Source organism: Cyprinodon tularosa, unplaced genomic scaffold, assembly GCF_016077235.1.
Source record: "Cyprinodon tularosa strain WSP-4 unplaced genomic scaffold, ASM1607723v1 ctg123, whole genome shotgun sequence".
NCBI classification, from domain to species: Eukaryota; Metazoa; Chordata; class Actinopteri; order Cyprinodontiformes; family Cyprinodontidae; genus Cyprinodon; species Cyprinodon tularosa.
Window position 1 is genome coordinate 848,826 of NW_024038037.1, and position 23,327 is coordinate 872,152.

Sequence of the window (23,327 nt, forward strand, 5' to 3'; positions counted from 1 at the left end):
GTAATTTACTCGTGTTTTATCTTATCATGAAACATTTTACAATGTTTTGTCTTTCAAAAACAAAACTAGTTTCATATTTTACCCAGAAATGTAGCTTTTATTGTTAAAGTCTTCTAATACTTCTAATACTAGTGTAACCGAGCGTTTGGGTCCGTGTTATGAACTTTATATGCAATAACGGGACAGGAGACAGGACGGAGTTTTCGGCGGTAACCCCGCTTCCGGTTTTTATTTTCTTCTTCTACTCTCAACACAACCAAAACTCACAAGCTCCCCCTGCTGTACACCCAGCGAACTTTCACTCCCCGGCAACAGGGATGGACACAACTTTAACATACAGACACAGAACAGTCTGTTGCACTAGTATTAGCGCCAGGCTAGAGATTTTTTTAGTTATTTCAAGAATAAAGTCGTAATATTATGAGAATAAAGTAACATTCCGACTTTATTCTTGTATGTTATACCTGCTAACATGTTTAGCGTGTTTTAGCACCCGGTCATTATGGCTGATTGTTAACCGCTGACCTGTCAGAGTCTGTTGGTCGGTCAGTAAAGACCAACTCATAGGTGGTGAAATTAAAAACACTCGGAGCAGCTTCTGGCTTTAACCAGCTGTCCGATAGAGCTAGCGGTCCATCGGGAATTGGCTCTGTTCGCATTCATGGGCTGCGTCCTCCGAAGGCCAGATTCATAGGATGATTACGTCATAGAGCGGCGCCGAGGTCTGGCCGGATTCCAAGACTCCTCTTTATGCGGCTTACGAATGCTTCCTTTTTACCTGATTTGAAGGACGGGTCCGATGTGTCCTATCTAGCCTTGGATATCCCAGGATTCACTGCAAGCCGGCTGCTCTGTGCTCAGAGGAAAAAGGTACTTGGCGCCGACCAGTGGTGAATTTTGAAAGTTCAGTTTAATATAATACAAGTCTGTGAATAGTTCCATCTGATATGAAATAAAATAGTTGTTTTAATGGTTATAGAGTCAGATATGTGGCGGTAATGTTTGATTTATCTAAAGGTTTTTATCTGTTACTGTGTAAATGGGTTTGGATGGAATTTAAGGACAGATTCTAATATATCTGCAGAGTGGGGACTATAAATCTGATAGTTTTATTTTTTTATTGCCATTTTGTACAATTTGCTTAACTAAGTATTTTTTGTTGTTGAATATAAGAGATTTTACATATATATTTTTTCATACATACATTGTTTAGATTTACTTATATATTTCTACCCCTTTTATAGAATTGAATAGAAAATGTCTTTATTGTCCCACAATGGGCAAATTTACAGCAGCAGAAAGATTATTAAAAATGGTCACACAAATGAGGACCTTAGAAAAATAATAAGAATGACAGAAAAGGGAAGTAAAAATATTAACAATAAAATACTGTAAAGTGTTTTAACAAAATAAAACTGGAGAATAAATAACCAATATGCAGCTATGGACATTTTTACAGTAATGGATATTTGAAAATAGATCAACATCAGAGATGTGCAGAATGACAGCAGCAGGTTATTTAACTGACTAAGGTTTCTATCATTACATTTGATTTTATCTGTTCCTGCTCCCGGTGGTTGGAACCTTTATTTCACTCTGGATTATTGTGAATGTAGCCTTTGTTCACTTAACAATACAAAAAATTGAAAATAAAAATAGTTTTGAAAATTTCAGCATTTATTATTTTCCTGCTCCCTGTGTCAACTATCACGGTTGCTAGGCGACGGAGCGTGCAGCGGTAAAACCCACCGAAGGATAGAACCGTTTGAATCGGTCTGTGACAGTGTACGTCACTTCCGCAAAAGCGCAATTCATTTAGGGTAGTTAGCGCCATTTCTGTGGTGAAGAGACAGCAGCAACCATAGATATCTATGGCAGCAACGAAGAAAAGAAAACTAACAGAGAGCAGACGTGTTCTAGTTGCTTCTTTGGAAATAATGGGACACTGGTGCTGCGTCAAAGGATGCAATAGTAATTCTAAACAGAAAACAGCAGATGCGGCCTTACGGTTTTTCGTATTCCCCACTTGGAAAAAAAATACGGACCGCAGACAGAGGACTTAACAAAGAGGCGTCGGGCTCCGTGGGTCGCTGCTGTAGGAAGGAAAGACATCACGTTTCATAAAATATCTCCTCATGTTCGTGTTTGCTCTCGGCATTTTCACAAAGGTAAGTCCTTATAAATATACACTAATAGCAATCAACACGCTGAAATGGTTTGCTTATAAAGTTGCAGGAGTTCATGTAAACCTACTGAAACATGCTGTGGAAGAGAAGCGGAAAGTGATTTGTTTTATTTCTTTTTTAGACCGCTAAAATTTAATAAATAATGCATTCTCTGTATATAATCATTTACACAATCTGCAATACAAATATATTTTTTTTATGAATAAATATATATAAATACAGTGTACATATAAAAACACTGTACATACCCACTCGTCAGCCAACTCACTGTATTTATTCATCCTGTGTAATCTACTTAAGTTTATTTATTATAATCCTTTGTTCGTCCTGTAAGCTTTTCAGTTTATTTATTTACCTCTGGCCTTACTAATCCGATGTACTTGTGCTGTTTTGGTATAGCAAATTTCCCCACTGTGGGAAACAAGCATATCTTATTTTATAACTCATCTAATCTAATGGGCTCTGTTATTAAGGTGCTTTATATAGTGTTTTGAATAGATGTGTAAAACACTCAACCTTTCATCTACTTTGCAGGTCAACCCGCATATGAGATGATGGAAACTGACCCAGACTGGGCTCCATCCCTGCATCTGGGCCACACTGACATCAGACCAACAGACACAGAACGCTCTTTAAGACGTGGTTATCGGGAACAGCTGAAAAAGAATGCCCTGCAAGCAACTGAAACGGGGCTCCATCAGGCTGATGAAAGGACAGGAAGGACAGACAGAATGTAACCTGTGTGTGCTCAGGTGTGCAGAGATGAACCGTCTTTTGGAAGAAAACAGAGAGCTGCAGCGTGAACTTGATGAGCTGCAGATCTCTGATTGCTTCTTTGGAGACAGTAATGAAAAAGTCAAGTACTATACGGGTCTACCAAACTTGGCAACCTTTATGGCTTTGTTTAATTTTCTGCTGCCTCTCATGTCTGCTCAAAATAAAATTCTCAGTCCATTTCAAATGCTTCTGTTAACCTTCATGCGTCTGAGATTGGATCTGCCCTCACAACACCTTGCTTATCTCTTCCGTGTTTCACCAAAGACAGTGTACAATGAAATGGTGTCATTTTTATATGCAAATCTAAAGCGTGCAATTGTGTGGCCAGATAGAGACACCTTGCACAAAATTATGCCTAATCAGTTTGTGGAGGCCTTTGGACATAGAGGCACAGTGATTATTGACTGTTTTGAAATTTTCACAGAGAAACCAGCTAATAAATGAATGCCAGATCAAGTACTGTTTCAACTTTATTCTTCTTTTTTATTCTTCTTTTCACACAAATAGAATTTTGCTTTTTTTAAAGTTACTTTTGAAAAATAACAGCAAAACAAATATAAGTTTCACCATCACTTCAAATATTAACAATGTTTCTGAGGTTGTAAAAATGTGTGTACAATAAAGAGTGGATTTGAAACAAGTGTTGTTATTATCTTTTCAATCAAGCAGAGAATTTATGAAAATGCAATACAAAATCTCAAATACATAAATAATGCAGAACAGTGCAAAGCTTCAAATGTTTTACTTTTTCTTCCTCCCTCGTATATAGCAGATTGCTCTTTAGATGAAATTAGAAGATTTTCATTTTCCCAGGACTTGTTTTCACTGTGGTCTTCCGTAGAGATATGACCTAACAGGTGATATCTGTGAAGAAGACTGCAGATCCCAGTGAAAACAGGCCTGGATAAAGTGAACAGCAAATACAGTGTGCAACTTATCAATGTGCAAAAATTATGACAAGTTTTTTCGTTCAGCCTGATGAGCAGCACAAACTGCTCTTATAACTGCAGCTATCTGTGCAACTGCCCACAACATCTGCCTTGTCACTGTAATAATAATATATAATATCGTTCCCTAGCAGCTTTAGAAAGTTTGTCTGGGTAGGGTATCCGTTCAGTTTTCTTGTTCTTTTCCATTTAACTGATAATCCTCACTGCTGGCAGCGCTCTCCTCTTGTTTTCTGCTGTTTTGTTTTTCTTCCGCTCACCACAAAAATGGCGCTAGGGGGCGTGTCAGTCACGTGTCTGACAAAGACCGATCCACGGCCAAACCTCTTCCGGTCTCCTTATTTTCAAGGACTTCGAAGGATCCACTCCAGGGTAGACCGGGTCCTTGGAGGATGCAGCCCAGGATTTCGAACAGAGCCATAATCTCCACAGCACGTGCCCCTAAACTGCCTCTTCTTCCTGGAGTCACGCGGTGAATATGGCCTCCAAACCATTAGCAACGTGCTTTAGACGCTTTCAGCTCTGTCTTCCATCAAACAGTTTGCGTGGTATATGTGACATAATGGACTCTATACGTGATTACACCCCTACCTTATGTGTGTGTGTGGGTTTTGGATGGGCGGAAGCATGTAGTAGCCGCAGTTTGCCACAAGGGGGCGCATGAAACACAGTGAGCTCTCCCGCCTCAGCAGATTAGAACATGCTGGAACAGCAGCTGAAGGAAGTACGTTTAACGATGATCAACATACAGAATCATTCCGCCGCTCTCCTCTATGTGGACAGGTCAAAGTTTACCTCATCTTTACAAGTCAGGTATCATAACATCTTTCTAGTTTTCCAGTAGAAATTAAAACATGAATGGGTGACCATGTGCTGGTATTCACCATGATTACCAGCAGTGTTTCCAGAATGAGCGGTTTACCTCCCAATTGAGCGGTTTTCATTTTGCGGGTAAAAATTGCTTTGGGGGTTGGAAATAATCTGGGCTGCTTTTTGATTCAACCCATACAAACACTAATGTGCACCAATCATTCACCATTACTGGTTCATAGCAAAGCCTCCCTGACCTTTCTCCATCACTGATTAGCTAATGTCATCTGCCAGGGTGTTTGCAACAGAGAACAAGTGTAGTGGCGCCACAAATGATGCTAGTTTTAGCAGCAGGTGGATCTGGCGTGATGAACCTAGTGCTGATGGTCGATGACTTCTGGTTGGAAGAGGAATATTTTAAAGATGCTGGAGGAAACCGCTGCTTTCGGGATTTAGTGTTTGGTGCAATTAAACTCCTCATCCTCGCTATATCAGATATGTCAGTTGAAAGAGCTTTTTTTTCAAGTTGCTCTGCCTAAAGATTCTATTCAGTTTATTTCTAAAACACCAATTCACATCATGTCATCTCAAGGCACTTTACAGTTCACCAGATCATCCAGTCAGATTGATTCAAAGTTTTCTATCTAAGGAAAACCAGCTGATAGCATCGACTCATTGACTCTTCAGCAATCCCTCACACTAAGCATGCTTGTAGCGACAGTGGAGAGGAAAAACTCCCTTTTAACAGGAAGAAACCTCCAGCAGAACCAGGCTCAGTGTGAGCGGCCATCTGCTGAGGCCGACTGGGGTTCAAGGAGACAGAAGCAGACATAGAAAAAGAAGCATAGATACAAAAGGCAGCTGTAAAAGGCGGCCCCATCCAGGAAACACACAGCCAGGCAGACGAGCTCCGAGCCAGCTCCCATGTCAGAGGATGAAGAGAGCACATCCAGTTAGTCACAGTCAGAGAAACAGGACTACACTGGAAAACAGGCCAAGCTCCAACATCTAGAAACAAAGGTCTAAATCTAATTTAACTTTTACTTTACTAAAATTTTGAATGAATTGCTTTCTCTCCTCCTCATATTTGTTACAGTATAACATCACATGCTCAACTGTTTCATCTACCCCACAATATTCACATTTGCCATTCCTATGTTTACCTAAGATAAACAGAGTACCATTTAATCCGGTATGACCAAACCTCAATCGAGAAATTATTGTTTCTTCTCTTCTTGTTCTTTCTGTTCTTCTCATTTCTCCAATTTTCTTTTGAATTTTATAAAACCAACGTCCATTATTTCCTTTCTCCCATTCGTTTTGCCATTTATCCTTTATTTTCTGTTTAACCCTGGTCCTCAAGGCACACTGCTCTTCATGTTTTGGATGTTTCTGAGCTTCAGCACACCTGATTTAGATGATTGCAGTTCAGCAAAGCCTGATAATCTGCTATCAATTGATAACAGGTGTGTGGAAGCTGGGAAACATCTAAAACATGCAGGGCAGTGTGCCTTGAGGACCAGGGTAACCTGAGCCACTCTAACTATAAGCTTTATCAAAAAGTAGCCTTAAAAGTAGACAGGGTGTTTGCCTCACAGACTAAAAGTGGTAGTTTGTTCCACAAGAGAGGAGCCCGATAGACAGAACTCTGGCTGCAGCATTTTGGATCAGCTGAAGGCTTTTAACTACAGTTTGTGGACTTCCTGATAGTAAAGAATTACAATAGTCCAGCCTTGAAGTAAAAAAATGCATGGACTAGTTTCTCAGCATCTCCCCTTGAAAGGAGATTTCTAATTTTTGCAATATTCCTCAGATGAAAGAAGGAAATTCTAGAAACCTCTTTGATCTGGGATTTAAATGACAGGTCCTGATAAAAAACAACACCAAGATTTTTTACTTTATTATCTGAAATCAGTTTAATCCCATCCAAATGAAGTGACTGACTAATCAGTTTCTTTTTCAGAGACTCTGGTCCAAAGACTATAACTTCTGTTTTGTCTGCATTCAGAAGCAGAAAGTTAAGAGTCATCCAGGTTTTTATGTCTTCAGACATGCCTGTAATCTATGTAATGGGTTAGCTTCATCTGGATTATAGACAGATATAGCTGGGTATCATCAGCATAACAGTGGAAATTAATCCCATGCCGTCTAATAACTCTACCAATTGGGAGCATGTTTAAAGTAAAGAGAATTGGTCCTAGCACTGATCCCTGTGGTACTCCACAGGTAACCTTTGAGCATGTGGAAGATCTATCATTAACATGAACAAACTGAATTCGATCAGATAGATAAGATTTAAACCAGTCTAGAGCTGTTCCTTTAATTCCAACAAAATATTCAAGTCTTTCTAAAAGAATATTATGGTCAACTGTATCAAATGCAGCACTAAGATCCAACAGGACGAGCACAGATTCAAGTCCATTATCTGAAGCCATGAGAATATCATTAGTGACTTTCACCAGAGCTGTTTCAGTGCTATGATGAGCTCTAAAGCCAGAATGAAACTCTTCAAAAAGTTAATTATGGTGTAAGTGATCGCAAACTTGTTTGGCAACTACTTTCTCAAAAATTTTGGATAAGAAAGGAAGATTGGATATAGGTCTATAATTGACCAAGTCACCTGGGTCAAGAGACGGTTTCTTAAGCAGAGGTTTAATTACAGCAACCTTAAAAGCTTTAGGTACATATCCCTGTAACAGAGATAGATTAATTACATCTAAAATGGAGGACGAGATCAAAGGGAATACCTCCTTAAATAACCTGGTTGGAACTGGATCTAACATACATTAATAAGATCATCTTATTTATAAAGAATCCCATAAAATCATTCCTGCTAAGAGCAGGTGGGATGGACGGTTCAACAGAGCTATGGCTCTGGGTGAGTTTGGCAACTGTTTTAAAAAGAAATTTAGGATTATTCTTATTTTCCTCTATTAATGAGGAGAAATATGCTGCCCTTGCTTTACAAAGGGACCTCTTATACAGCAGTAAACTATTTTTCCAGACTAGGTAGGACTCCCATAGGCCCGTGGAGCGATATTTTCTCTCCAGTTTCCTAGCATTTTGCTTCAAAGATGAGTCCAGAAATCGCATGGGCCTGCCAAGTTTGATGGATGTGCAAATTGAACATGGAATGTCTGATATCAGCAACATTCTGTCCTCCCCAACAATTATTGGGGAGATTTCATTCAACCATGTACTGGTCATTCCAAAAAAAGTAAACAACAAAAAAAAAAAAACATCCACTGGACTTTGTTTCCAAGTTTGAAGGCATTTCGCTTCCCATCCAGGAAGCGTCTATTCAGCCAGGCCAACAGACTCCCCTTCCAGAGACTTGGGTATGGGGCATTGCAGGCTAACAAAAGAAGCTAAACAACCCCCATTTTAAAGGGATGGTCCTGTTCGTTCCTTTCAATTTGCTTGTTTTTTGTTTCAGTTTTTATTGCACTAGAGGCTCGTTTCTATGGACCGTAGAAAAGGGGTATGAGAGAGGGGGAGAGACTTGTAAAGGCTTTGTTGGGCTACTGTATAAAACCTCAAACTCAATGCTGCTCCTGATATTTTGATTGAAAGAGCTTCCTGGATGGGCAGCGAATTGTCTTCAAACTTGGAAACAAAGTCAAGTGGATTGTTTTTTGTGTTTTTACACCACTAGAGGCTTGTTTTTCTAACAGTAGGCTGAAAGGAAAGGGGGAATGAGAGAGGGTGAGAGACAAGCGGCCAAGGACCACAGGTCAGATTCAAACCCGGGTCGGCCGCCTCAAGGACTAAGGTCTCCATACATGGGTCGTGCGCACTAACCACTGCTCTTCATGGTTATGAATCCATCTGCAAACATGTTAGTACCGGTATGTGACGTGTCACCCAACTCTCACTGGATCCGACATGGCTTTGGTGGCTGGGTCAGTTGTTTATGAAAAACTCTGGGCAGATTTTATTGGATTGTAGCCTTTGGACACGTAGTGTTGAATTAAGTTGTACTGAAGTGAGTTCATGTTCACACAGTAAATATAAAACTATATTAATTGGGCGGGTTTTTGTGTGATGTGGCGGTTTTTAACAGATGTTTGGGCTGGAAAACCTCGACTCTACCTGGCAACACTGATTATAAGACCACATGGAGGCAGCATCAACCAGACAAATTACAGGACATCCTGAGGTCTCCACTACTGATTTCATGAAAGTGGATCCCAGATCAGCATCTTTTTACTCAGGTGTGTACAAACAAGTTCTGGTCTCTGACACGTTATCATTGCTTCAACAGAGGATGATAAAGGAATGAAGTTAAATGTCAAGAACCAAATAATCAGACAGAGACATTCTGTAGTGCTGATGATCATGCTTTATTAAATCAAGAATTGCAGAAAAAAACTCAAGGAGGCTGCGAAAATACTCAAAGCTATAGCTAACTTCAATCCAACAAGGGTCAGGGTGACACCCGACGAACACCTTTTGTTTCATCATGGCGCTGTGCCGCAGGCGTCGATGGACACAGATGCTCGTGTTCTTGGTGCCACGCTGTACAACTGTTGGCTGAATCTCTACAAACTAACACACAAAGCACGCTGCAGACCTCCGAGAGGCAGCTCTGCCTCTGAAAACAAGCACCAGCAGGACTCATGTGATTGGCCAGGTTGATGGAACGACGTCAGAGTCTGAGCTGGAGGTCGTTTTCCAGAAGCAGAGCACAAAACAAACAAATGAAATGCTTTGAGCTCAGGGAGTGCAGGCCGCTCGCACTGTGAGCTTGTCATAGAAGTGGCGATATGACATAATCCGTCGGAGCGCGAGGTCCAGTCGTCCTGCTTACATTAGGGTAGATGCAAACAGCACTCAGGATCTCATGCTCCTGTTACATCATTAAAGCACCGCCCTCTTAGCGGTGGCGCGCTGATAGTTTTGTCTCTGGTTCATAACATCAACAGGGAGCCTCTCTACCTGTTGAGGCAAACTTAGACTTCAACTTATTGTTGAGGCACAGAGTTTAGTTTCCCAGTTTAACAGGGTATTCGTTCCAGCTGAAACTTTCTCCTGTTAAACTATATTTAGTTCCTTTTAGTTTCAGTTAATATTATTGTCATAAATAACAATGCATACATTTCCCATAACCGGTAAACTCGGCTATATACATTATGTACATGTCACAGAAAAATGAAGTCAGAGTTATCCAATATGGCACATTTTACAACTTTAGACTTTAGTCTAGTTTGGCATAAATTAACGTCAGGTTTGGTACAAAAATAGTTCCTATTTACAAGAATATTTCAGATCCTTATCAAGAAGACTACTGTGTTTAATCAATAAATAAAAAGTCAAGGAAGAAGGGAAAAGGGGAAGTTTTGAAATATCAGGTTGTTTTGGTTTTTCTTTTACGATCGAATGCTGATGTGAACGGTTGCGGAGTCCGACCCAAGCTCGTTGGACAGCCTAAGGGTGTAGGCTCCGGCATCCTCCGGCTTCACCCCAGTGATGATGAGGGTGGTTAGGTCCTCCGTGGTCTCGATGTGGAATCGTCCACCTGTGGACACGTCGATTGTTTTACCACTGCGGGACCACTCTATGTGTTTGGCGTCGCCAGAGAAGGCGCAGGCGACCGTCAGGACTTTGCCTGGCTCTATGCTGATGTCTTCTGGCAGAGCTTCGATCCGTGGAGCAGAACCTGAAAGCAGCAGAACAGTTTGAAGGAGTCAAAACTAGTAAAGATCTGAAGTTTAAATAGACAGTCCACTATTTCCTGTTTAATTAGTGTTGCTAAAATCATTTTATCCTTAAAATATTTACTGCTAATGTCTCTTCATACAGTGTCTGTAAATTTCTGGTTTCAACTGTACGTTTTAAAATATGAGACATGTTTGCTCAACTTAGCTTAGCATCTTAGCTACCTGTTGGGTCTTAATATGTAGAACTAGCAGCTAAAAGCCCATATAATAACATGAAGATGTTTTAATTAACCCTCTTACCAATTGCTCTGATTGAGGATCCCTCCATATGTGACATCATTTCTGTCAAGCTGCTGGAGCTCTTGGCATATGTCTCCGATGTCATGGAGGACATGCTGGACATTGACATGGTCTCGAACTTCATTTCCGCTGCCATGCTGCTGAAGGAGCTGGACTCCATCATGGACGACATCATCGCCTGATGGGCAGAGGAGGAAAAGGCAGAGGACTCCTCCACCATGTGGGTTTCTTTCTTTGTCCTTAGAGATGAGGCCTTTGTGGATGACTCCTGGTGACTCATCATCACTGATCCTGCTGGAGATGGAACATAAAGTAAACAACCCTTGACAACCTTTTCTAAATTAACCCAATATCACATCAAACTAGAGTGGAGGAAAATCTCACCTTTAAGCGCAATTTGCTGCTCACGATAAGCTGACACCTTTTTGTATATGGACTGGAAAACCTGACCAGTAAATGAGAAGGTGGATTTGGATACTCCTCCATCCGAGGTCATCTCACATGTGTACTCTCCCTGGTCACTCTCTGACAGCTCATGGATAAGGAGTCTGCAGGAACCCTCAGAGTATTGCATCTGAAAGCGGCTGCTCTGTGAAAGCCTCCTGCCACTGACGTACCATGCCACCTCCCTGACACTGCTCTCACAGATGCAGGACATCTGGACCAAACCCTCGCAGGCCTCAGCTGTTAGCTGACTGAGGACTTTGGGAGGTTTTGGGGTTGGGGATTTGACAGTCGGGGGAGACACAACCCTCTTTGGAGACAAAATGGGGGGAGGTGATTTAACCCTCGGAGGTGATTTGACTCCCTCAGGCTCAGGAGACTTCAACCCCCTTGGAGATTTGATACCCGAAGGTTCTGGAGACTTGATGCCTTTTGGTGTTTTGATCCCTGCAGGTTCTGGGGACTTCAGACCCCTTGGTGTTTTGATACCTGCAGGCTCTGGTGATTTCACGCCTCGGGGAGATTTTGCTTCCTCAGGTTCTGGTGACTTCAGACCTCCAGGGGCTTTGACTGGCGGAGGCGACTTCAGTCTGGGTTCTGGAGACTTGATCCCACGTGGAGATTTAATTCCTTCCAGTTCAGGAGATTTTACTCCAGGAGTTGGAGATTTTAAACCTCGTGCAGGAGAGGGTGTGGATGGCTCTGGAGATTTGATGCCCTTTGGAGATTTTGCTTCGTCCGGATCAGGGGACTTTATACTTGGTGTTGGTGACTTAACCCCAGGGGTGGGAGATGTTACAGGCGGTTCAGGGGACTTTACACTTGGAGCTGGGGATTTGATTCCGGGAGTGGGAGATTTTACACTTGGTTCAGGAGACTTTACACTTGGAGTTGGAGATGTGACTGATGGTTCAGGGGTTTTCACACTGGGTTCTGGTGACTTCACACTAGGAACTGGCGAAGTAATGGAAGGAGCAGGTGATGTAGTTGGGGGCTCAGGGGATTTTACAGGTGGCTCAGTGGATTTGACAGCTTTGACTTCCTCCTTAGGTGGTGGCCTGCGGATTGTGAGAGTAAAATGTGCCTCTTGTCTACCTGCTGAGTTCTCTACCACCACTGTATAACTGCCCTCATCAGAGCTGTTCACAGATGAGATCTGCAGGCTGGACTTGTACTGAGTTGAGGAGACATGGATACGGTGAGATGATACAATGGTTTGGCTTTCATGTATCCATGTCACAGTTGCTGCAGGCTCCCCATCGATGTCACAGGAAAACCGGGCTGTCTCTCCCTCTGCAACTGTCACGGATTGTGGCTTGGTGAGGATTTTAGCAGGAAGAGATGGTTTCTCTTTGGGCAATGAAACTTGTTCAGGAGCAGCAGCAATAGAGGATGATTTTAGTTTCTCTTCGGATGTTGCATGCTTCCCAGTTAAAGAATATTTCTCTGAGGAATATGAGGAACTTGAGGAGAGGTATTCAGTGGAGGCATACTTGAGAGATGAGTCATACCTCTCAGTAGAAGAGAATCTCTCAGATGAGGCACCGATTCTTTCCTGCGTTACAACACTACGTGTCTCAGTTAGCTTTGACTTGCTTTCTTCGACTTCCAGATAGGTTTGGGAAGTGTAGCCGGCTTTGAAGTGAGTGGAGTGATAGTGATCAATACGCGTGACTTCAGGCACAAATGCTTTAGGAGCTTCTTCATCCTTGCGACGGGAAGAAAATGTGGTGTATCCGCCTCCTGACACTTCCAGGATGGCGTAGTCTGATGCTTCGCCCTTTGAGTTTGTGCACACGCAGCGGTATGTGCCACTATCTTCTTCCTGGCAGTCCAGAATAGTAATGGACAAAACACCACTCATGTTTGTGAAGATGTATTTCTCCGTCCTTTCAGAGATTTCTGCACCATTGTGGAACCATGTTACTTCAGCTTCTGGTTTTGCCTGGATGTTTAGGGTGAATTTTGTATCCTGACCAATTGGTATGCGATGAGACCGCATCCTGACAGTTACACGAGGAGCATGATCCAAGCTAAAAGGTGTTTGACTGACTACCTGGTATTTCCTCTCAGACTTAAGAGCAGCTTTCCTGGCTTCATAACGGGACATGATGTCAAAACGTGCGGACCGCTCAAATCTGGACGAAGAGCGTGAAGACCTCTCAACTGATCTGATAGGACTGGGAGAACGAGGACGGGTCCTCTCTGGAGTTGGTGACCTTCTCTCGACAATCTCTCCCTGAGTATCCACAGCTCTGGCTCGGGGTGGTCGGATGAGCTCTGAGACTGGACGCATCAGCTCAATGTAGGTAGGAGATAGAGACCTTCTCCTTCTCATGTACTGAGAAATGGTTCGTTTCTTCTTGGTCTCTGTAACTTCAGCAGCCTCATGCATGACGTCCTGTCTCCTCTCTTCACGTTCAGTAATTCGTCGCTGAACTCGAATAGGACTTCCAGGAGGAGAGGCTGAGAAGCCGAGCTCAAGCTCATCTTCCAGCATCATCGTCTCCTCCTCTGATCTCCTTCTTGTCAGGTAGTCATCCACAGGCATCAGCAGCTCTTCATCACTGAGATCTCCCAGAGACCTCCTCCTGGATCTGAAGGAGGCTTCCGACTCAGGGGATGGAGATCGGCGGGCAGGTCTAACAGTCTCCAAATCGTCCATTGTCAGTTTGGGAATGCGCCATCTGGGTCTGTATTGGTCAGTGATCCTGGGGAGGGGCACCACATAGAACTGCTCCCACCTGGACAGGCGGATACGTTTCTGCCTCTTCTGAACAATCCTCTCTGTTCTCTCTGAGACCTCATACTGATCTCGTAGTTTGCGATACCATTTCATGTCAGAGAGAGGCACAAACTGCTTAATAGCTTTGTCCTCATCGAGAGCTTTTCGATCATGAACCACAGGATCAGGAATCTCATATGGCATGAAAAGCCGCCTCTCCTCCTCCAGCTTCTTTGTCTCTGTCTTCTCCTCTGTGATGTCAAATTCGCCCTCAATGTTCTTTGTGCTTACTGCAGGTTTGTACACTTCTGCAGCAAATTTCAGGGCCTCCTGTGCAGTGGGATTCAGAGGTACAAGTTCCTCAGTAGCTGCAATTTGCTGAGCCATTTTGTTGGTCTTCTCTATCTGTTTCTGGACATGTCTGTGTTTCTCCTCCTCGCTCTTGTACTCTCTTCTGGTGTATGTGATGCGGTCCACTTTCAAAGTAGTCTGGCAGCTTGCAGACCCAGCAGAGTTTGTCGCAGTGACTTTGTACACACCAGCATCCTCAAGCAGAGTTTCCCTGATGTGAAGGACATGATAATCAATGTCTTGTTCAATAACAACAACTTTGGGACCAAACTGTAGTGGAAGTCCATCTTTTTCCCATTTAAGAGTGGGAGTGGGAACTCCTGACACCCTGAGTTCAAAGCGGACACTCTCTCCTTCTGTGCACTCAATGTTAGCCAGCAAACGCTTAAACATGGGCCTCAGAGTTTCCTCTAGCACAGGATGAGGTATGACAGTCAGACGAGCCTTGCAGCTGTCTTCTCCAAACTTGTTGTATGCCATGACTGTGTATTCGGCATCATCACTACTATCCAGATTATGAATCATCAGTTGATATAAGCCCTTATCACTTGTAAATGTGTACTTGCCAACCTCCTCCTTTATTTGCTCTCCATTCTTCAGCCAGGTCACATGAGGCTCTGGATGCACAGTGATAGTGACACCAAAGCGCACATCCTCACCAATGTAGGCGGTGCGGTTGTAGAGAGGCAAGGTAAACTCCGGTGGTCTCTGCAGAAGTTTAGTTCTGTCAACCCTCCTCCTCAGCTTCTTGATGGTACGGCTAACGTAATGCTCCCTGAGACTCCTCACAGTCTCGACGAAGAGTTCTCCATAGGCACTGTCCTCTCCATCATCACTCACCACTTTGCATCTATAGACGCCATCATCAGACTCTTCAATGTCCTTCACATAAATGCTGGCAAAGCCATTGTTGTAAGAAATCTCATACTTGGGGCTCGGATGCAATTGACGGTTACCAAAGTACCAAGACACCTGAGTGCTCTTGTCATAGTTAACAATGCTACAAGTAAATCTGACGTGGCCACCTTCCTCAGCTGAGGCATGCATGACAGGTCCAGCACGCAAGCCACAGTATTCGGTTCCAACCTTAACTTTACCAACAGCCAGTCCACGCTGGTTTCTGAAGGCACCTCCGAATGCCACACGGGCTGATGATACTATCGTATCTGTCTTCTTTACTAGTGATTGATAGTATCTTCTGTGTCTCAGTGTCCTGATGACCTTGTTGCTGACATGCTCAATCTTCATTTTGAGCCATGGGTGCTCTAGAGCTTCATGAGCAGTCATACGGAGCTTCCTGTCCTTAACGAGAAGTCTGTCTATAAAGTCCATGGCCTCCGAGCTTATGTCTTTAAATGCTTCCCTATCAAATATGTACTCACAGTTGGAGATGTTTTCAATCATTTTTGTTGTAGACTCTGCGGCAAATGGATTAAGACCACTGAGTAAAACATATGCCAAAACACCAACAGACCACATATCAGTGGCTGTTGTGACCAGATCATGGCGGTGAACCTCTGGCGCAAAATACTCTGGAGCTGAAAACAGCATTCTGATGTTTTCTCCTGGGATCAACAGCCTGGCCTGGCCCATCTCAATAATCTTTATATTGGGACTTCTCCTTGTGGTGTAGATGATGTTATCTGGGCGGATATCAAAGTGGCCAACGTTATGGCTGTGTAAGAACTGGAGAGCGGAGCAAACCTGCCTCAGGTAGCGGACAATCTCCTGTTCTGTAAGCTCAAAGTTGCTGGTGCCAAGCCGCTCAAAGATATCAACTCCAGAGAGGAATTCAAAGATCAGGATAATCTCTTCCATGCTTTCAAAATATTCATGCAAGTAGATAATGTTCTTGTGTCTTGCAATGTTAAGGGCCTCTATCTCCCTCAGAACTAACTCACGATCAGTTCCTCTGACTTTTATGAACTTGGCCATGAAAGTCTTCTTTGTGGCAATCTCCACGCAGCGGTGGACCACTCCGAACTGGCACCGGGCAAGTTCCTCTGAGATGATGTATTTGGAAGAAAGCTCCTTCACCTTGTAGAACAAAGCTTCTTCCTTGGTAATCTCTCTGGTTTCATCCACTTCCTCGTCATAGTTCCTGATCACAGACTTGTCTTCCTTGGTGGTGATGGGTTCGGTTGGAACAGATGGAAGGCTGAGGCCAAACTGGTTCTCTGCGATAACACGGAACTGATATTTGGTCTTTCCAAATACACTGACAATGGTGATACTGCAGTCAGCGGTCTGACCAGCACGGATCCATCTGTCAGCAGTGGTCGGGCACTTCTCTACAATGTAGCTAATAATGTCACTGCCACCATCGTTGGCAGGTGGTTCCCAGGTGAGGGTAATAGAATCCCGTGAAATGTCGCTGACCACAAGTCCCTTTGGAGCATCAGGAATGTCAGCCACATTCACCTCAATTGTTTGCTTGTCTGCTCCAAATCTGTTTTTAGCAGTGATGATGTAGTAGCCAGTGTCCTTCCTTTGTACTCCCTTTAGGAACACAAGGGAGGTGAAGGACCTTGTGGTGATAACTTGGTGATAGGCAGAGTTGGAGAGGATCTCCTGACCCTTCTGCCAAGTAACCGCTGGCTCTGGCTTTCCTGAGATGGGAATCTTGATCGTGATGTGATCGCCGCGTGCAGCATGAACGGCTCCCATTCCCTGCAGTTCTTTAGGGAGGTGTATCTTTGCAGGGACTGAAATGACAGAATTGGGGAGATAAATTTCACTAAAATGTCTTAACAAATTGAGAATACTTAGCACATAACCTTAAGGTTGTTTCCTGCAAGAATTATTCAATCACTTTAAAGTGGCTTAAATACCTTCCACCTCCAGGTTGGCTGTTGTAGAGATAGATCCAGAGGGATTGGTTGCTCTAACTTGGTATACTGAGGCATCATTCTCATCAGCGGCATTGATGACCAGCTGGTAGTAGCCACCCTTAAACTCAAGCACTTTTATTTTCGTTCCATCTGCCAGGATCTCCTTTCCACTGCGATACCATTTAACCACAGGCTTTGGATGACCCACGACCTTGTTATAAAAAAAAATCATTAAGTATCATGCTTAATGAGTTTCAAAAATACAAATCATTACATTTTTTTGCTTTTCTAAATACCTTGGTGACAAAGGTGGCATTGCTGTGGTATTTCACAGTCATGTCTCTGATCTCCTCCCTGAATGCAGGAGCACGAGGAGCCTGTTCTGACTTGGGTATAACGGGCAGAGAGATCTCAGACCAGTCGCTCTCGCCACCGATGTTCTGGCACTTCACACGGAACTCATACTCAAAGCCCTCAATCAAGCCTGTGACTTCATAGCTGGTTTCTGTAAATACTTTGGTTGTTACGGACATCCATTTGTTCTGCTTCTTCTCGCGTTTTTCAAGGAAGTAGCTGGTGATTTTCGCTCCTCCATCACTACTTGGAGGCTTCCAGCAAACGACGCAGGAGTCTTTGGTGGCACTGATGATGAACGGCTGCTGTGGGATTCCAGGTTTATCTGAGGAACAAACAGTAGAGAGCTCTTATATTTTATTTCGGTTACTTAGTGACAGGATTTAAAGAGGAAAATAAATATTCTTGTGTTTACCGTATGGGCTCTTAATGATGACTACAGATGGAATCTCCAGAGGCTCACTCACACCATACTGGTTCTGTGCAGAGACTCTGAAGTAGTATCCAGAGCTCTCACTCAGGTTGGGAACACGGCAGGTGGTACCCGGAACAGAAGAGGACACCAGGCACCATTGTTCACCCTCTTTGGCTTCACATTTCTCCACAATGTAGTTGGTAATCACGGACCCTCCATCGTCCTTTGGAACCTTCCAGCTGATTACGACTGAGTTTCTCAGAAGGGAATCGACAACTATGGGACCCTCAGGGATAGAAGGTTTGTCTGAGGAAAAAATTAAAAGGAAATCACTAACACTGAATGATGTGAGAAATCAATAATGCATGCAGACTTTAAGGACATGTTAAGTTAACTTTTAATGGTCTATGCTTTTACCTTGGATTTCAACACGCAGCGAGGTGTCAACAGTTCCAAACACATTGCTAAGCTGCACCTTGTAGCGACCAGCGTTGGTTTTTCGTTGGACATTCCTCACAACCAGGTGGGTGTAGCTTTCAGTGTTTTCAATTATTACATTCTCAGATGGATTCAGAGGTTTCTTGCCATAGAACCACATGATCTGGGGGATCGGACGGCCGATGTAGACTACATGGAGGCGGAGGCTGGTACCAGCCCCAGCGTAGTACTTGTCTTTTAGCGGGAAGCCGGGGTGGAATTGGGGCGCTGCCTGCAAGCGTAGTTTTCCGCTTGTCTCTATTTCTCCAGCCTCGTTGATGGCCCTGCAGGTGTATACTCCTTCGTCTTCCTGTTCCTCTGTCAGAATGGTGAGGGAGTGGTTACGGCCATCTGAGCTCATCTTGTACTTGCGGCTCTGGATCAGTTCTTTGCCATATCGATACCACTTGATCTCAGGCAAAGGTCTGCCGATGATTCCACATGTTAGAGTGCCAGACTCGCCAAGCTTAGTGGTTACATCTTGGACCTCTTCCTTCAAAGCTGGAGCTTCCCCAACTGCAGAAAATATGAAAATAACTCAATCTAGTTAAACCTTAAATCTATCATTCAGTTTAAGTAAAGTCTAGTACAATCAGCTTACCGCTCAATTTGGTTTTAATGCCCATGGGTGTGCGACGAGGTCGGCTGAGTCCAGCCTCATTTTCAGCAAAGATTCGGAACTCGTACTCTGTGGCCTCCATCAATCCACCCATGGTGAACTGACGATCCTTGGAGAGCTCCTTGTTGCACTTCTTCCAAGCGCTCTCTCCAGCCTCCCTAAACTCAATCCAGTAACCTAGGATCTCCTTTCCGCCATCATGTTCTGGCCGGAGCCAGTGGATGGTGATGCTGTCTTTCGTAATAGAGATGATGTCAATTTCTCCCGGTTGGCTGGGTTTGTCTACAGGAAAAGAGGCAGCATAATTTAACAATTAAAGAAACTTCACTTTAATGGAAAATCTTGAATCAGTTCTACATAATCAAAATTTCAATACTTCATGACAGGATTTTAATTGCAAATTTTAAGTAACAATACATACCAAATGGATCTTTGCAGACCACTGGCTCTGAGGCAGGACCAGGTTCACTCTGCCCAATGTCATTTTGAGCCACCACTCTGAATATGTACTCGGCATTGGGTATAAGACCGGTGACATTGAACATGGTGGTAGTGATGTGAGTCTTGTTGTGACGGACCCACTTCTCTGTGGAAATCTCTCTTCTTTCAACGTAGTATCCTGTGATGCGAGAGCCGCCATCATCCCGGGGTCTGGCCCAGGATAAAGACACAGTGGTCTTGGTAACGTCCATTATCTCTGGTGGGTTACTGGGAGGTTCAGGTGGACCTGTAGTAAAAACAATGTATTTATAAAAAAGCATTTGTTTTTAAATCACAACATAGCAGCTTAGATGTGGAATTTAAAGATAATTTTTGAATTATTACTCACATAGAGGTGTCTTTGGCAGAACAGCGCCATCTGATTTCAGGGATCTGCTTACACCAAACTGGTTCTCAGCAAATACCCTAAAGTGGTACCCCACGTTCTCCTTCAAGCCCTTTACCACCAGAGAGGTCTCAGTTACTCGGGCATCCACTGTGTACCAGGCGGCCTTTGGTACCTCCCGCCTTTCTACTATGTAGCCCAGGATGTCAGATCCACCGTCGTCAGAAGGTGGTCTCCAGCTGACGCGTACTGACCTAGCTTGGATGTCATCAAATTCAAGAGGACCTTCTGGAGCATCAGGTCGACCAATCACTTTCACCTGATGGTGAAAAGCAGAAAGGTGATTAAATGATTGAACTTTGTTATATCCAGATGTTTCCTGGTTCTGGTGTTTCTCACCTTGATGTACACAGCTTTCCTACCACATTTGTTCTCCAGCACCAAGTCATAGGTACCAGTGTCATCTTTATGCGCCTCTTTGATTACCAGCTCAGTGATGTCATCATGGGTTGCAATCATGGCACGATGAGAGATGTCACGACCGTCCTTTGTCCACTTAGCTGTAGGTATAGGTTTGCCTTTGATGGGCACAGACAGTAGGATGACACCACCTTGGCGGACCACATATTCTTCCTCATATTTACGATCAAGCTCAAAGTCAGGATAATCTGAGAAATAAACAAAATCAAACTTTGTTAAACAAACCCTTGAAGGAAAAACTACATATTTTGCTTCCTGTAAATTCATGGAGCTTCTTCTCTCACCAAGCATCTCTTGGACTTTAACCACTCCAGAAATCTCTGCAGGCTCTCCAGCACCGCCCGCATTGCATGCAATGACCCTGAACCTGTACTCCGCTCCCTGAGGCATGTGGGTTAGCGTGTACTCGCACATCTTGGTCGGTGTGGTGTTGCACAGTGTCCATTCAACCTGGTCCACCTTTTGCATCTCAATAAGATAGCCTGTGACAACAGAACCACCCTCTTCTTCAGGGGGCAGCCATGCCAGGGAGACAGATGTCCGTGTGCTATCAGTGACTCTGGGTTGAACTGGAGGACCTGGGGGTTCTGTTTAGCAGCATAGAGAGATTTAGTTAGTACACCACCTCCCCTTTTATATATTTCAACTAAAACTATCCGTTGTAATTATATAATATTAATGAGTTTTGCACCACTTACCGATGGGATCCATAGCAACAACAATGGCAGAACTTTCACTTGGTTTGCCAGTTCCTCTGGAGTTGATTGCTGTGATACGGAACTCATATTCAAGGCCCTCAATCAGTCCAGATGAACGGTATCTGGTCATAGTGACTGGATTCTTATTGATTCTCATCCATCTGTCAGAACGGGCCTCCTTGCGTTCTATGATGTAGCCCGCTATGGTGGAGCCACCGTTGTCCACAGGAGGTTGCCAGGTCAGAGTCATGCCTTCATGGGTCACGTCAATAACCTCTGGCCTGCTTGGAGGTCCAGGTATGGCTAGACAGGAACAAAAGGTTGGAGTTTTACTGGACTGTTGGACACAAACTTCTAAAGCATTAATCAAATAAATGAAATGGCCAAACATGTCTCTAGATCTTAATATCTGTTTAAATGCCATGCAAACATTCTTCAATGCTCAAACTGGTGTATGACTTGGAAGATAATGAGAACAGAACATATTTCTATGTCTCTGAGAACTCACTCTTGGCGCTCTTGCACTCCACCACCTCAGACTGCAGGAAGCCACCAACGCCGAAGCGATTCATGGCAGCTGCACGGAACACATACTCTGTTCCCTCGTTAAGCCTGGTGAACTTGAAACACGGTCTGGTCACTGATTCAGAGACGGTGGACCAGCCTGGGTGGTGTGCTTCCCTCTGCTCTACCACGTAACCACTAACGTTGGCACCACCATCTTTCTCTGGGGGCTCCCAGCTAACAGTTACTGAGACACCATCAACCTCCTCAATCTTCATGGGACCCACAGGAATACCGGGTTTGTCTGTGCAGAAACGACACTCATGTTCACAAATGTGTCTATCGTCAAAGTAAGGAATACACCCAATGTGATATTTGTTTGTATGACGTTTTCCTACCGAGAATGATGACTTTGATAACCTCAGTGGCGATGCCGACAGCATTCTTCACCTCCAAAGTGTAATCTCCCGTATCATTGATGGTTGTGTCACGGATGATGAGGTGGGTAAATTTGCCGTTGCTGTCTATCTTAATGCGGTCCAAGCTGTCCTTCAGCTTAATTCCACCAAAATGCCAGGAGCACACCGGCTGTGGTTTGGCTTTGATTGGGATGTTCAGGTCAATAGGTCTGCCACGATGCACATGAACGATCTTCTGAGGGATACTGGTCATGTCAATCTTGGGCACCACTGAAATTCATGAAACATTAGTTATCAGGGGAAAATCCTCCTTTTAGGGAGGAGAAATTATGTGTATTAAGTGTTGTGAGATGTTGATAGTGTGGTGACTCACTTGTAATCTCCTGGATTGTAATGGGTGTCATAAGGTCCATGGGTTCACTGGCTCCCCTGCTGTTGGTGGCACGGATCCTGAACAGGTACTGGTCGTTCTCTGTCAGGGACTGGATGGTGTGCTGGGAGACCGAGGCCCTAACTGTAGCCACGGCGCTCCACCTGTCTGAACCCACCTTGCAAGCCTCTATGATGTAACCGGTCAGCCTGCTGCCACCTTCATGCAGTGGTTTTTCCCAGTGCAAGGTCACAGTGGACTTGGTGACATCCACAATACTGAGGTCCATAGGCACTGAAGGCACTTCACACACCAGCACAGGTTCAGCTGTCTCGCAGGGTTCACCAACGCCATAGATATTTTCAGGGAGGACTCTGAAGAAGTAGTGCACGCCTTCCTCCAAGCCGGTGATCCTGTACAGAGTTTTTCTGCACTCTGTGGTTACGGTCTTGTATGACTTCATGCTGGCTTCTCTCTTTTCAATTATGTAATTGCTGACATGAGCACCACCGTCAAGGCTTGGGACATCCCATGTGATCACAACAGATTCCTTGGTGTAGTCCTTTACCCTGACTGAACCAGGAGGACCAGGAGTGTCTGAAGTCAAGAACAGAAAAACAAAAACAAATGAAATATAGATTTGTATGTGTATGTCTTTGAAGAAGTTTAGAGTCATTGAGAAATAACGTACCGTAGACCTTAACCAGAATGATAGAAGTCTTCTTTCCAGATGGATTCTCTGCCTCAACAACATATTTTCCAGAATCGTAGCGATTCACCTTCTCAACAATCAGACAGGTGTAGCTGTCTGTAGTCTCAATGTAGCCTCGGCTCTGTAGTTCCACGCCAGTCTTTCTCCAGGTAACAACTGGTGTCGGTCTGCCAGCGACTGACACAAACAGACGGAGGGTACCACCAGCACGCAGAACCACGGTTTTCTTCAGGTCATCTGCCAGTTCCAGGTCAGGCATTTCTGAAAGGACCACAGTAGGAGATGAGTTAAACAAAAACTTCTAACCAGCTTTGTGTCTGTTATCTAGGAATGAATTGGAAAGAATGGTATTGGTTTTTAATGTATCCAAAAATTATTAAATTGATTTGGAATTATTTGATTATAGCATATTTCCTTATTAG

The 23,327-nt window shown here is 43.9% G+C and overlaps 1 protein-coding gene across 1 annotated transcript in view; it reads right to left on the minus strand.

Moving 5' to 3' along the window:
- Positions 1 to 9,042: 9,042 nt before the first annotated feature.
- LOC119777371 (titin-like) overlaps positions 9,043 to 23,327 on the minus strand; it is a 214,274-nt gene continuing 199,989 nt past the window's right edge. Inside the window, exons 233-249 of the mRNA XM_038276228.1 lie at positions 22,885 to 23,166; positions 22,197 to 22,790; positions 21,803 to 22,093; positions 21,409 to 21,708; positions 20,901 to 21,203; positions 20,487 to 20,789; positions 20,122 to 20,390; positions 19,726 to 20,041; positions 19,318 to 19,623; positions 18,879 to 19,178; positions 18,218 to 18,793; positions 17,801 to 18,106; positions 17,328 to 17,710; positions 17,032 to 17,242; positions 11,065 to 16,905; positions 10,681 to 10,974; positions 9,043 to 10,379 (exon numbers count right to left, since the gene is read on the minus strand). Coding sequence (XP_038132156.1) covers positions 10,090 to 10,379; positions 10,681 to 10,974; positions 11,065 to 16,905; positions 17,032 to 17,242; positions 17,328 to 17,710; positions 17,801 to 18,106; positions 18,218 to 18,793; positions 18,879 to 19,178; positions 19,318 to 19,623; positions 19,726 to 20,041; positions 20,122 to 20,390; positions 20,487 to 20,789; positions 20,901 to 21,203; positions 21,409 to 21,708; positions 21,803 to 22,093; positions 22,197 to 22,790; positions 22,885 to 23,166 — 11,165 coding nt within the window. The 3' untranslated portion in view covers positions 9,043 to 10,089. The remainder of the gene's footprint in view (positions 10,380 to 10,680; positions 10,975 to 11,064; positions 16,906 to 17,031; positions 17,243 to 17,327; positions 17,711 to 17,800; positions 18,107 to 18,217; positions 18,794 to 18,878; positions 19,179 to 19,317; positions 19,624 to 19,725; positions 20,042 to 20,121; positions 20,391 to 20,486; positions 20,790 to 20,900; positions 21,204 to 21,408; positions 21,709 to 21,802; positions 22,094 to 22,196; positions 22,791 to 22,884; positions 23,167 to 23,327) is intronic.